The sequence below is a fragment of the Hyperolius riggenbachi genome, chromosome 1, assembly GCF_040937935.1.
Source record: "Hyperolius riggenbachi isolate aHypRig1 chromosome 1, aHypRig1.pri, whole genome shotgun sequence".
NCBI lineage: Eukaryota > Metazoa > Chordata > Amphibia > Anura > Hyperoliidae > Hyperolius > Hyperolius riggenbachi.
In genome coordinates this window covers 367,148,400-367,162,918 of record NC_090646.1, presented here as the reverse complement: position 1 = coordinate 367,162,918, position 14,519 = coordinate 367,148,400, and the positions used below count along the sequence as shown (strand labels likewise).

Sequence of the window (14,519 nt, the reverse complement as noted above, 5' to 3'; positions counted from 1 at the left end):
GACAGAGGGAATAAAAAGATGCAACCTGCTGTTGACAATTAGGATCTTTGAGCCTGTATGCCACTGCAACTACAAGTTTCTGTTGTACTGCAAAAATATAAGAATTTTGCAAAACAATTTTATATGTAAAGATACATTGGAAACAGGCTTTACCACAACATTTTAGAAAGAAAAAAAAAAAAAAAAAAAAAAAAAAAAAAAAAAAAAACTGTCCCTGCTGCTGCTTAATGGAATATATGCCATTTTTTCATTGATTAGTTTTTTCATTGATAGTTTAGAAACAATGCTCCAGGCTTTAACCATGATTTATTTAATGCATAATTAAATTTAAAACCTCATCCTTAAACAGCTGGAAAGTCTTCCTAGTGGAAGGTGGTTCGAACATCAAATTAGACCTGAGGAAAATGAAGGCATACCAATGGGGAGGGGAAAAAAAATAAAGTAACCGCCAGTGACTTTTCCAAAACAGAAATAGAATTTGAAAGGGTGATCCACCCATTTAGCGTGATAAAAATATGTGCCTTAAATAGCACATGTAAGACATAAATAATTGGTGGCAGTTGTTTAACAGTTATTTTGAAGGTTATCCTCCATCACCAGCCACCTTTTCCTCCTTTCTTTTTCTTTTGTTGTGTTTTTTTCTTTGTGCCAGCAGCTCCCACAGGCTTGGATTGCCTGGGGGGAATAACATTGCTGTTAACTGTTGAACTGCCTCCAGCTGTTGCCACCCCGGGTCTTGGAGATGTTGGTGGACTGCTGGCTGTTTTACTTGCATCCCTAGGAGAGGAAATAAAGAGAATTAGACAGGACAAATTATCTGCAATGTAAGGTACAACATAGAATTGCCCTAGTCTTACTTCTGTAATCCATAGCTAATATACTACAAAAGAGTACTCAACCACAAATAATGTATGGTCTGTTGTCCTCAGCATCGTATTAGATATTAACTGAAATATATTGGACAAAAGCCCAATGTTGTCATCCCTAGAAAGTACAGTATATGCGGTTACTGTGTGCTTATACTGATAACTAGATGCACAATCCCCCCCCACCCCCAAACCACACATCTTGTGCTACTATATCCTCAGTCTCACAAAACAGCCTTTCTCAATCAATATTCAATCAACAAAAACAACTGGACACAGACTGAGAAACGGCTAGAAAATTTTTTTCTCCTTCCCTTTTCGTTAAACTTCCCTTTATTATGGATCTAATCCATTGAAAACTCAGCATTATTATTGCCTACCTTTACTCTAAAGCAGGGGTCTCAAACTTGCGGCCCGCGGGCCATTTGCGGCCCTCGATACAATATTTTGTGGCCCTCGCTGGCAAAAGCTTCCTTACAGTTCACTTCAGTGCCCCCAATTAATCCGCCGCATCCCCGCCGCTAAACGAGGGCTGCAGAGCCCCCAAATCGCCCGGGGGGCAATCCGCTGACATTTCCTGGAAGGGGCAGAGCTTTCAGCTTCAGCTCTGCCCCTCCTGACGTCAATCGCCGCCTCTCCCCGCCCCTCTCTGTGAAGGAAGAGTGAGAGGGGTGGGCAGAGGCGGCGACGCGCCGCGATTGTGAAATTCCTTATGCGGCCCAGCCTCATCCTGACTTTGCCTCCTGCGGCCCCCAGGTAAATTGAGTTTGAGACCTCTGCTCTAAAGCCTGGAATACACCATGCAATTTTCACTTCAGTGAGTGATCAGATAAATATTTCTGACATTGTAAAACGAATCATAATTTGAAAGAAATTGCATATGCATGTATGCTAGCTTTCTTCTACATCCAGTCAATTTTTTCTGATTTGATATACATCAAAAATGAATCAAAATGACATACACCTGGAATGAGCCAGTATTTGAATTGATATTTTCCAGCATGCTCAATCTCATTCTGATCGAGAAAGATTCTGAGCTGTATATATTGTTTTGCCTATCCAAGAGAAATGCATATGGTTATGTACCAGCCATGGTGTGTATAGCTCTGTAGGGACACTCCTCCACCCGAATAATAAGATTACCTCTATCTTTATCCCTGTGCAGATGAAATTAGCATTTTAGAATACACAGATAACAGGATATCAAGAGCACGGACAACGGAAGTTATTTTTTGTAATGGAAACATTAGTAATACAAGTATTCTGCATTACTGATCAGAGCCTCACATTCAAGCACACCAGAACTGAGAGGGATATATAGGCCAACATATTTCCTTATAAATAATGCAGATTGCCTGGCTGTCCTGCTGATCCTCTAACACTTCAAGCCATTGACTCTGAACAAGCATGCATATCAAGTGCTATGACTCAAGTCTGACTGCATTTTCCACATGCTTGTTTTAAATGCATGATTCAGACACTACTGCAGCCAACCTGATCAGTAGGATGCCAAGCAACTATTATTGCTTAAAAGAAAATAAATATGCCAGCCACCATATCCTCTCACTTCAGGTTCCCTTTAAGCAATTTTAAGAAACCTCAGGTATAAGTACACTTAAGGTAGCCACACATCTAGCAATGAACTAGGCATCGCATTGTCGATTGGCCCTGTACTTGGCGGCACCAATTTTCATCCAATTCCAATAATAATAATGGATGGTCGATCGGTCGCCAAATGTATGGCCACCTTTACACTCAAAAACTTTGTAGATAATATACTACTCCAGAGTTTAAAGTCATTATTGCAGACAACTATACAGCAGTGTTTACATGATAAGTACAGGTGGCTTATGGGCCATACTACAACGCAAGGCCACCAAGTTTTGGTAAAACACACACGTACCTGTTTCACTACAGGGAATAGCACCACTGACCAACGATTAAAAATAGATCCTGCAGAGCATTTCAAAAGCTACCACATCACATTGTATATAATATGAATAAGTCACTGAAATACACTGGATGGGCCAGCGTCTGATAAATTATGAGTTGTCTTACAATTTCACTGTAGTAAAATATAAACACTCCAGTTCAATACTTAGTACTACTGCATCAGGTCTTTAAATAAGATTTACTTACAGTTCAGCAGCTGCAGCTGAAGTGGCCCCTTGGGTTCCTTTGCCAATCTGTTCCTTCTTCTTCCCCTTCTTCTTACCACGGTAGTATGAACGTTCTCTCATTGGAAGCCATCTTTCTGGATCTGGAGTTACTTTGGGGTCATAGTTCTTTGGTAGCTTGCCTAAAATATGAAGCAGATTACCAGGTGTGATAAAAAAAAAAAAATGGTGTTGGCACTCAAAACAGTATGTGAAAGTCACTTATCCACAATGACGTGTCAGATTCACTTTTGAACAGTCCAATTGACTCCCCTTGAATATTCTCAGTGCATAACAAAAAAAAAAAAAAAAGGGAAAATGATAACAGTGCAGTACAGCAGAGTCCTCATTACCCGGAAGTCAAGCAACTGGAAGTCTCAACTAACCAGCATGCCTGATGGATGACGTGAGTAGTGTGGTATAAGGGTTTACTGCCAAGGCGCGATCAGGCAATCCAATGTAGGCAGCTCTATTAGATCCACTAAAATGAGATTAAAAACAAGAGGGCACTCGGAGATAGAAGAAACGATATGTGTACTATCCTACCCAGGACAGGTCTCCCCAGCCGCATTGCATTCAGGTGAGACCTGTCCTGGGTAGGACAGTACACATATTGTTTCCTCTATCTTAGAGCTCTCACTTTTGTTTTAATCTGATAGATAACGTGGACTTTTTTCTTCTTCTTCGTTTGGATAGTTACCGAGCCTTCAGGGATGTGTTGTAGTCTTCCCTGCAGCTCCTAACGGCTTTACAGCACCGTGCACGGAAGCCGGTGTCTCACCTGAACAAATGCAGAGGTCGGGTGACACATCGGCTCACATGCACGGAAGACGCTGGAAAGCCGCCAGGAGCTGCAGGGAGACTACAACACCTAGCTGAAAGCTTGGTGAGTATTGGGGGGAGCAGTGTTTGTGCTCTTTCGGCTCAAGCAACCGGCAAGCACGTGTCCGGCTTCAGGCGATCCCCGCTGGTGCCAAATGCCACGGACTGGGCTGTATTTTGAGTTGCAAAATACTGCACTATGTTATTTTCCTTTATTTTTGAGGCCCTGGGCAGTTGAAAGACCCTGAAATGGAGCGGTGGGCCATAGGAGGATTTATGCAGCCTCTGAACTATGCAGAGGCTTTCAACTAAGGTAAGCATCTTATTTTTTTTCATAACCTCCTTTGTGTATCAGTCTGTTAATACATGGGGATGGTAAGGCTTCTGAAGGAGCAATTCAACTCATTCTTATATAGTATGTTTAGATTCCCACTGGGAACAGGAGCTGTGTAAACCTGCTGATGAATTGTAGAACCTCAAAGCAACACTTCCCGACAAATGAAGTTACAGGAATCAGGACGAGGAAACACATGATGGGTGCAAACGAGAGTTCAAACGATCGCAGCACTTTGCATGGGAATCATCAAGGATTTTACAGATGCAATCTGCCATGATGGTCCTTATCACAGCATGTTGCAAAGTGTTGTTTACCTAATCGCATGCCTGTAGCCTCATTGCGAGATCGTGGAAACGTTCGCTAAAAAAACCCCAAAAAACCAAAAAACAAAAAAAAAAAACAATCGTCTGAAGAATCAAAATCACAAGGTGGGTATGGGCCTTAAGAATTTTGATGTTATTAGCTGTGCCAGTGATGGATAAAATGGTTTTACTGCATTGGGTATCTTTCAGCACTTTATGCTGTGTATGTGTGTTGGAATGGTCTTAGGAGCATGCACGATGCTAAGGGATACAAACTAGATCAGCTTGGGGACCAAAGCGAGATTGGCAGAGGAAGCAGTATGGTGATAGCACCAGCAGAAGGGAAGTCCCCTCCGGTTCATACTTGAGTCAACCATTTTTACAGTATGGCACATATGCAGATACAGGCGGTTCAAAAGCTACATAAACATTAACAGTAGATCCTTTTACATTATTTGATTCATAAATACCTTTCTTTTTTTTCTTCTTTTTCTTGAGTTCCTCTTGACTGCATATGTAAGAGAAAAATAATATAAAAAAAAAACAAAAAAAACTGTTATTTATATATATTTTTTGCCAAGTTTTAAACTCTCAATTCTGAGGAAAGGAAAGCAAGTTTCAGTTGCAAGCACTTTTGCCCTAGGATTGCTGTACAATGTTTAGATCTATTCAGACTAACCTGAACCTACACAAAGCCAAATACAAATTAAAAGAATAATGCTAACATCATCTAACTTATTTTGACCCTGCTACCTTGATACTAGCTATACTTCTCTTGGTCCTCATGATCAGGTACCCTTATGGTGCACCAAAAATGTGAAAGGTGATTTTTTTTAAATAGATTAGTTAGCATATCAGTTTATAAACCATCACAAAATGTGAATATAATAGAAAAAATGCAAAACACAGTTACCAACAGCACCCAATCAAAATTCACAGTTAAATGAGCTGACTTATATAAACAGAAGGCAAAAAAAGTTGACTACAATCATATGGATTACTGCTTAACCCCCTTGGCGATTTGATTCTTGCCGGATTTTAGGGTCTAAAAGCAGTGTCATTTTTTGCACCCTTTCAGACCCTAAAACCTGGAAAAACATGCTGCCAGGGAGATCTGCAGCAGGTCCACAATCACTCACACCTCCCTGGCTCCAGTGCTGCAGTTTTCCCTCCATCCTCCGGGTGGAGCTGCAACTCTCAAGTGAGATTGCTGGCTTTCATTACGACAGCCAGCGATCTTACCAGGAGGCAGTAGAGCCTCGGAGCAGAGGAAGAAGAATGGCGGCCGACGTCGAGATCCCTGGGAGGTATGCAAAAATGCCCGCTGCGCGCGTTGCTCTGCACACAGCCTCGGGCGGCTACCCCTAGCAGAGTTCTGGATTACTGCTCTGAGCTGTGGTTTTCCATCCCAACCCCAGCCTGGGATTACCGCCAAGGAGGTTAAAGGATACATAAGGCCAAAACTATAATTACGTTTTAAAACACATATGACAATGGGCTACCTCTACGCGGTGTATGTGACTAAGCAAGAGACTTTATTCTTGTAACGAAAACCCCAGCTTTTAACTTGGCTGTAGGGACAGCATTGATTGCTGCATGATTTTTGTAAATGGATTCGCATGAGTATTTGCATGAGTGTGCGGAAATTCATTTTGATGTTTTGCTATAATTACATTTACATTACTTACCTGGGGCTTCTTCTGTGGTCCCCTCCATAGCAGCGGTTTCTGCACCTGCACAATGTCATGCTTCAGTGGCCGGAAATGTTGTACTCAGGTGCACGGTTCCTGTGCATGACCTCTAGTGCATGCACCCGCGCTTGCGCAAAAGCAGCATACCCTGCTGAGTCGGACAGCCGCTACAGAGGGGACCACTGAAGACTTGGTGACTGTGGAACTGCGGCGAAGGACACAGAGACTTCTAGGGGCTAGAAGAAGCCCCGGGTAAGCAGGGCCGAGCCTGGGCGGGTGCAAGGCACCCAGGCGCCTGCCTCTGAGAGGCGCCGCCCGGTCGCCGCTCTCCCCCTGTGTGGCCGAAGCTCGCTCGCTCGCTCCCTCTACCCGCCGGCGCCGCCACGTCAGACCTCGATCAGGCGGGCGGGCGCTAGGACCTAGCACGCCGCACTGATATGCGGAAGTGACATCACTTCCGCATATAGAGCGGGTGCGTCCAGCGCCCTCTTACTGGTCGGGTCGCCCGCTGATTGAGGTCTGAAGCTGCGGCAAGGTGAGGGTGGAGCGGCGGCGGCAGCAGCTAGAGGGGAGGGGAGCGCTCCTGTCACTGGCTACCTAGGCTGGGCACACATAACCCCCTGGCTCCCTAGGCTGGGCACACATAACCCCCTGGCTCCCTAGGCTGGGCACACATAACCCCCTGGCTCCCTAGGCTGGGCACACATAACCCCCTGGCTACCTAGGCTGGGCACACATAACCCCCTGGCTACCTAGGCTGGGCACACATAACCCCCTGGCTACCTAGGCTGGGCACACATAACCCCCTGGCTACCTAGGCTGGGCACACATAACCCCCTGGCTACCTAGGCTGGGCACACATAACCCCCTGGCTACCTAGGCTGGGCACACATAACCCCCTGGCTACCTAGGCTGGGCACACATAACCCCCTGGCTACCTAGGCTGGGCACACATAACCCCCTGGCTACCTAGGCTGGGCACACATAACCCCCTGGCTACCTAGGCTGGGCACACATAACCCCCTGGCTACCTAGGCTGGGCACACATAACCCCCTGGCTACCTAGGCTGGGCACACATAACCCCCTGGCTACCTAGGCTGGGCACACATAACCCCCTGGCTACCTAGGCTGGGCACACATAACCCCCTGGCTACCTAGGCTGGGCACACATAACCCCCTGGCTACCTAGGCTGGGCACACATAACCCCCTGGCTACCTAGGCTGGGCACATATACACCTGCCTATCCCTGGCTATATATTCTGGGGACACTGGCTGTTTGTCATTATGTGCATTTACTGGTGAAAAGCAGTCTCGTTATGTGCATTTACATGGGGAAAAGCTGTCTCTTATGTGCATTTAGTGGGGAAATTTTGTCAGTAAAAATAATCTTTTGTCAGTAAAAAAATAACGTGAAAGGGTGGCAACACTGGCAGGCTGCGTGGTGCAACGGGAAAGATACAGGCAGCCCACCTTGGGCTTGGCAGGGGGGAGGAGCCGACGTCAGCAAGCGAGAGTAGGGTGGCCGCAGGCAGCCATAAATATGCAGTGTGTGACTGCGTCGCACTCGCAGAGCCTCTCAGCCTGAGTCAGTCCAGAGACTAGCAGACTCGCAGGAAGCCAAAGCCAGCCAGGAGCAAGCCCATGGAAGAGGGGTAGGAATGGGGTATCACATGCATGCGTAAAGAGGTGGAAGGTGTGGGTGTGATTAGGCAGGACATGGGTGTGGTTATGTGGTTGGGCGCGGTTAATTGAATCACTCCCATAGGCGCCAGAGAAAGTCTTGCACCCAGGTGCCAGGCACCCCAGGCTCACCCCTGCGGGTAAGTATAAAAATGTAATTATAGCTTTGGCATCATGTACCCTTTAAGCGGCTCTTTTCAATGCCATGCTTAATAGCACTGAAGGCTGGCAATAGCTGCCCAAGCTGGGTCACTGAGCACTCTAACTTACCCTTGCTCCTTGGCTTGCTCTCCAGGGGCTTTAGCAGGCTTTTTTCGAATAAATGTTACACCAGCGGAATTTTCTAAGGCATCCACATCCACTTTCAAGTGCATAGTGTCAGAAGAAGGCAAATGCTTACTCAGGCTGAATAACTTAATGTAAGGATAACAGCATGTAAAGTTGTGTGATAAATATAAACCAAAATTCACAACAGTCTACACAAATACTGTAAATAAAGTAAACCATAAAAGGATACATTTTTGCTTTATTAGCGTCCACAAGTGAGTATGCAGAGATGAGTTGAGCCAAAGTATGGATGTCCTTGGGATTCTGCCTGTAATCCAATGAGAGATTTAATACAGATAAAGCTATGCAAATATAAAGGTGTTCAGAATTATAAAGCAGAAATGCTAATCACTTAGCCATTAGGCTCAGTATTCAGTATTTTACTGTCAGTCCATGCTATCAGTTGTATCATGTAGCTTTGAACCCTCTAAAATAAGCAGTAAGGTTACCCCTCCTCCAGGGGCATCATGTGACCACCACCATATGCTGCCTGGCATGATCCCCCTATGCACGTTTATCTCCAGGCAATTCTGCCATGCCTAGGCTGGTGGAAATCACATAAGGCGAAGGGGTGGGCCAGTAGTGCACCATGTATAAAGAGTGGACAGGGCTGAACAGTCATTTTGCATCAAATGCTTCCTGGCAGCTTAGACAGAAGGGGGATAGGCCAAGAGGTTTATAGCAGGTAAGGAATGTAATCACTGACCATCAGAGCCTTTAGGACCTATACATGCAAAACACACACAGGTCTACTTTCAAACAAGACATACAAATGTAAATCAAATGCAAAAACATCAAGTATGCGTAGCCCACATACATTGCAAGGTAGAACAAAAACTTACTTCCATAACTGCTCGAGATCACTGATTGCCTCCTTCTTCCTTCCATGTTTTAATTTGAAATTAGCAGCTTCTCTAATTAATGACAGATGAGCTGGAGAATTCGGCTGCAAATACAGAAGAAAATTAATATTAAGTTTGTGCATTATGTCTGATTGCTGACAACACGTGAATTACAACAACCCAGCTAAATAGTCAGGAGTTGCTTCATTACTTGAAGTTCATGGGCTCCCAAAACAGGATGTATAAAACTAAGATAAACTAAGAAAATCTGGAATGGAAGATCACGGTTGGTTAATTTCAATCCAATGGGCAGTTGCCGAGGGGAGGGGGGGGGGGGGGGTGACGGGTGCCATGCAGAGGAAGGTTACAAGACAGGAGACAGGTGAGAAGACATAAGTATGGATAGGAAAAAGGTCTAGTGAGAACAGACACGGTCTGTCCCAATAGGCTTTCAATGTCTCGGTAGGCATCCGCAACTTCTGCGGTGTCCAGAAAAGTCTTGCAGATTCCAAGTTTGCATTTTGATTCTGCTGAGAAATAAAACAGAGAAGTCTGAACAGACCCTATAGCTAGCATGGGCTCATTGACTTGTCTATTTGTAGAATTCGATGCAGAAACCACTTTTATGTCTGGTGTGACGTTACACTAATGAAAAAAAAAATACACAATAGTTTCACAAGAAGCAATAAATACCCTGGTGTAAGAAAGCAATAGCTCCTTAAATGGGTGGTTGGATGCATATATGTGTGTTTTTTTTAATAATTATTATTTAGAGGTTAAAAGGGAAGCTTAAAGAGAACCCGAGGTGTGTTTAAAGAATGTTATCTGCATACAGAGGCTGGATCTGCCTATACAGCCCAGCCTCTGTTGCTATCCCAAACCCCCCTAAGGTCCCCCTGCACTCTGCAATCCCTCATAAATTACAGCCGTGCTGTGAGGCTGTGTTTACATCTGTAGTGTCAGTCTCAGCTGCTCCCCCGCCTCCTGCATAGCTCCGGTCCCTGCCCCCGTCCCTTCCCTCCAATCAGCAGGGAGGGAAGGGATGCAGGCGGGGACTGGAGTTCTGCAGGAGGCGGGGAGAGCAGCAGACTGACACTATAGAGATAAACACAGCCAGCTCTGACAAGCTGTTTGTCAGCAGCGTGGCTGTGATTAATGAGGGATTGCAAAGTGCAGGGGGACCTTAGGGGGGTTTGGGATAGCAACAGAGGCTGGGCTGTATAGGCAGATCCAGCCTCTGTATGCAGATAATATTCTTCAAACCCACCTCGGCTTCTCTTCAAGGGGAAATAAAAAGGGTTTTAAACTTACCTGGGGCTCCTTCTAGCCCTCTGTACTCGTACTGTGACCACAACGTCCTCCTGATCCCCTCCGGCCACCTGCCAGTAGCTACTGCACATGCGCGGCCCTGAGCCGTGCTCAACCTGATCGCACTCCCGTAGCTAAGAGCGTTCTGCACATGTGCAGTACGTGGAAATCGCTACGAGAGAGAGAGAGAGAGAGAGAGAGAGAGATATTGGGTACATGGTGTCGGAGTTGGAGGTTCTATAATCTGAGGAGTTACACGATTTTTGTACCAAATCTACAGCCCTGGTAAGTATTAGACTAAGGAGTTGGAGTCAAAGTCAGACCCATTTTGGGTAACTGGAGTTGGAGGTTTCATAAACTGAGGGATTGGAGTCAGATTATTTTTGTACCGACTCCACAGCCCTACAGTAAATTCCCCTCAAAAGGAGCTCACACTCTATATCATATGCCCATCATAATCTAGGGACAATTTAGAGGGAAGCCAATTAATTTAGCTGCAGGGCTTTTTTTTTTTTTTTTTTTTTTTTTAAAGAGGGGGGGGGGGGGGGGGGGGGAGAAGGGAGATGTGGGAGGAAACTGGAGTGTGTGAAGGTATCCTACACAGACACATGGAGAACATACAAACTCTGAAGATAGTGCCCTGTCTGGAGTTTAAACCAGGGACCCAGCACTGCAAGGGGAGAGGGATATCCACTACACCACCATGCTGCCTGCATTTTAATTGCCAGTTTGCAGTTGTGTGCTGCTGCAAGTGAAAGTTTTAAGTGCAAGGGTTACCACTGATTTGCAATCTCCTGGAACAGTCTGTATGGCAAAAAAAAAAAAAAAAAAAAAAAAAAAAAACCCCCCCAAAAAAAAAAAAAAAAAAAAAAACACCTTTCCAATGGGATGCAAACATGAAAACCTAAAAAATGGTAAATCATTTCAATTCTATCAAAAATCTAAAGAATGCATATGCGAGCATAAAACCTTTATAAATGACTAACCAAATTGATGTGAATAGAACTGAAATGAAAATAAATGGATCATTCACATTAGTTTTGTCATACTGTTAGGTTTTGCAGGGTGTGACAGATTAACACACAAGGCTAAACACAAACAAACCCTACCAGACAAACTGGTCTGAGACATACCGGTAGGTGTGTCTCAGACCAGTTTGTCTGAGACATACCGGTAGGTGTATCCATGCATATCGTAGCCATTATATATTCTGAGCAATAAATGCACTGTGTAATGGAGTAAAAATGCCTCCTAGATCCATTGACATGCATAAAATGCTAAAGACTACTGACTATCACTGAAACGTGATATATTGCAGAGCTGTGGAGTCGGTACAAAAATCTTCCGACTCCTCAGTTTATGAAACCACCGACTCCCAACTCCATGTACCCAAAACGGCTCCGACTCCAACTCCTTAGTCTAATACTTACCAGGGCTATGGATTTTGTACAAAAATCATCCGACTGACTCCTCAGTTTATGAAATCACCGACTCAGACGACAACTCTGACTCCGGGTACCCAAAATTGCTCCAACTCCTACTACACAGCCCTGATATATTGTATGAGTGCAGTTTTTAAGCATATGCCACTAAGGGCCCGTTCACACTTGGGATCACAAAACGATAGTGTGGTGATATATTGGGGTGCTGATGCTGTTAAGGATAATAACAGAACATATTTCTGTCCTGTTTCTGTCTACTGGGTAAAACCTCAGATGTGTATTGTGCTTGGGAGTAATTGGTCACCTGGCCAGAGTAAACTGAAGTCTAATGTAATTCTGTATGTAGATGTCCATTACCTCTGCCCCATTGTCCAGCAGGGGAAACTGTGTCTACTGCTAATTAGCTGCCAATTGAGGAAGAATAGGCTGGTCGGCATGGCTTTTGAGTCTGATGTCAACCATTGTCCCATTATACAAGGCAAGCCTGTTAGAGTCTTGGGGGCAGGTGGGAAGCTGACACCTGAATGTTTGAAATGTATTTGACAGCCTACTGGAAATTATTGAAGGGGTGAAGTCCTTTTGATACCATTTTCTACCTGTGGAAATTAAATTATTGGTGGAGGTGCAAACTATATCCTTATCTTTGATCAGCTGGAAATCCAATTATGACTGAGGATGTAATTAAATCTAGCCCCCCCCCCCCCCCCCCCCCCCCCGTCCACACAGGCTTACAGCCTCGAGGCGAATATTTCATTATAAAAACCAGGGGACAGCTACCTCAAATCAGTCCCCTCCTGACGGTATCGGCAGCTGGTCTCCTGGCCCAAGCTAGTGGACTCCTGGTCTAACCAGAATTGTGTCCGTCCACAAAAGTACAAGGTTCTTCTATCTGGATTCCTGTATTTTGGTAAGCAAATTGCTTGGTGTGTATCCTTGTAACCTCTTATTTTTGTAACTTTTATCTTTGTAACTTTTTATTTTATTTGTTGTAATCTTTTGTAAATAAATCTGTTTTGCGTTCCACGTTTTTATGGAATATTAAATCGTTATTTAATAAACTTGACTTCTGCTGTGCTAAACTAAGACTCATAGCCTAGAAGAGATTGAAGTGCAACTGTGTATAGTCCATGCCTAATTGTATGCTTGAGTAACACTACCATATGAAATTGTAATTGCATTGTGTGTAGGGGCGTTTGTCATACGTTGGCCTAAAGCGCGCAGCTGACCCAACGTACGAAAAACGCCAGTGCTAGTAGCGACAGCAGAGTGGCTAACAGTATCGTTCGGAACGACTGTTAGTGGGTTTTTGCTTCACTACAGTGTAAGATTGCAACTGTGTGTGTGGGTGCGTGGCGTTCCCGTATTCGGCCTAAGCGCAAAGCTGACCCGAATACGAAAGCACAGAGTGCGCGCTGAGGACTCGACAGCAGAGTGGAAATGTCTAGCGAACAGCTAGTGGTGGCAGTGAGAGGTGTTCTGAGGGGTCCCAGCCTTGTTTTAGCTCAAATAAGGCTGCTCCCCGCTTGATCTGGTCAAACCCGCAGTCGGGAACTGTATACGCAGGCGTGCCGCGGGCCGGTTCCTGACAGATAGCAAAATCATTAGAGTTTTGCAGAGTGATTTTTTTTTTTTAACTGAATGCGAATGCAATTTTTGAGAAATCACGATTTTTTAAAATTTGAACCACGATGACGCCAAATTCTCTGAATAATCACTGAATGCATATCCGATTTTCGCTGGTGATAGCCGCAGTGAGACCACTGCCATATTCCAAACAATACACTAGTGCTTTTCAAAGCACTAGCAATTCACAAGCCATTGAAAGCTCTGGGGAAAATCGCTCTGAAAGCTTCCTAGCGTGAATGGACCCTTAGACGTGCCTTAAGCACCACCTTGTGGTTAAGATGCACAATGCATCATCTAATTGAGGAGATACTGCTGCCTGCACACTGCACAAGAGCTAGCAGTACTAATGGTGCCCATACATGGTACAATTTTTTCATTTTTTCCAATAGATAATATATAGATTATTCTGTTAGATCGAATATAAAAAGGTTTCCAACATGTTAAATCGCATTTTTATTGGACAGAATCATTCGTTTTTATTTATCAACAAAATGGATTATTTTCAATTTAATCGTTTTGGTCGAACAAACATGAAAAGCGAATGCTTTTATTGTACCATTTATGGGCACCATAAGACGGAAGAAAACTGCAGAGTCTTCCCTCTTTCTTTACATACAGTTAAAGACCACAGGAGGAGCTCAGGAGAGAAGAGATATCAGGACGCTGCCCTCCTTCCCTCACTGCTGGATATATGGCTGCTGCTGGTAAAGCGCTAGCATCCTGGCAGCACTGAAAAGCAGGCAGAAGTCTGGAATTGTAGGGCCAGGAAACCTGTTGTAGGGATGTGCTGGTAGGCAAAGTTACAGTCTGCAGTGTTTTCAGCCTGGTATCGTGGATCCGGCTTGTATTACATATTTAGCAGGCCACATCCCCTTCCCATAGAGCTCTGTCAATGTACCGTTGAGTGCCTGTGCTGGTCACACACACACACACACACACACACACACACATTTTTCACTAGTCAAACCTGTTAAAAACTAGCGAAGCAAAAGTAAACGTCAAAACAGAATGGTTGATTATGGCACTTCACCTTTTACTGATTTCTACATTTCTGCATCTTCTTTAGGGTACTAAATACTGTGAATTTTGTACTGTGATTCTCCATAGCAAAAAGTGAT

At 44.5% G+C, this 14,519-nt stretch overlaps 1 protein-coding gene across 1 annotated transcript in view; it reads right to left on the bottom strand.

The window, feature by feature from the left end:
• Positions 1-289: 289 nt before the first annotated feature.
• Positions 290-14,519, bottom strand: part of SRP72 (signal recognition particle 72) — a 43,609-nt gene continuing 29,379 nt past the window's right edge. Inside the window, exons 14-19 of the mRNA XM_068234264.1 lie at positions 9,026-9,129; positions 8,374-8,451; positions 8,127-8,261; positions 4,954-4,991; positions 3,006-3,165; positions 290-777 (exon numbers count right to left, since the gene is read on the bottom strand). Coding sequence (XP_068090365.1) covers positions 594-777; positions 3,006-3,165; positions 4,954-4,991; positions 8,127-8,261; positions 8,374-8,451; positions 9,026-9,129 — 699 coding nt within the window. The 3' untranslated portion in view covers positions 290-593. The remainder of the gene's footprint in view (positions 778-3,005; positions 3,166-4,953; positions 4,992-8,126; positions 8,262-8,373; positions 8,452-9,025; positions 9,130-14,519) is intronic.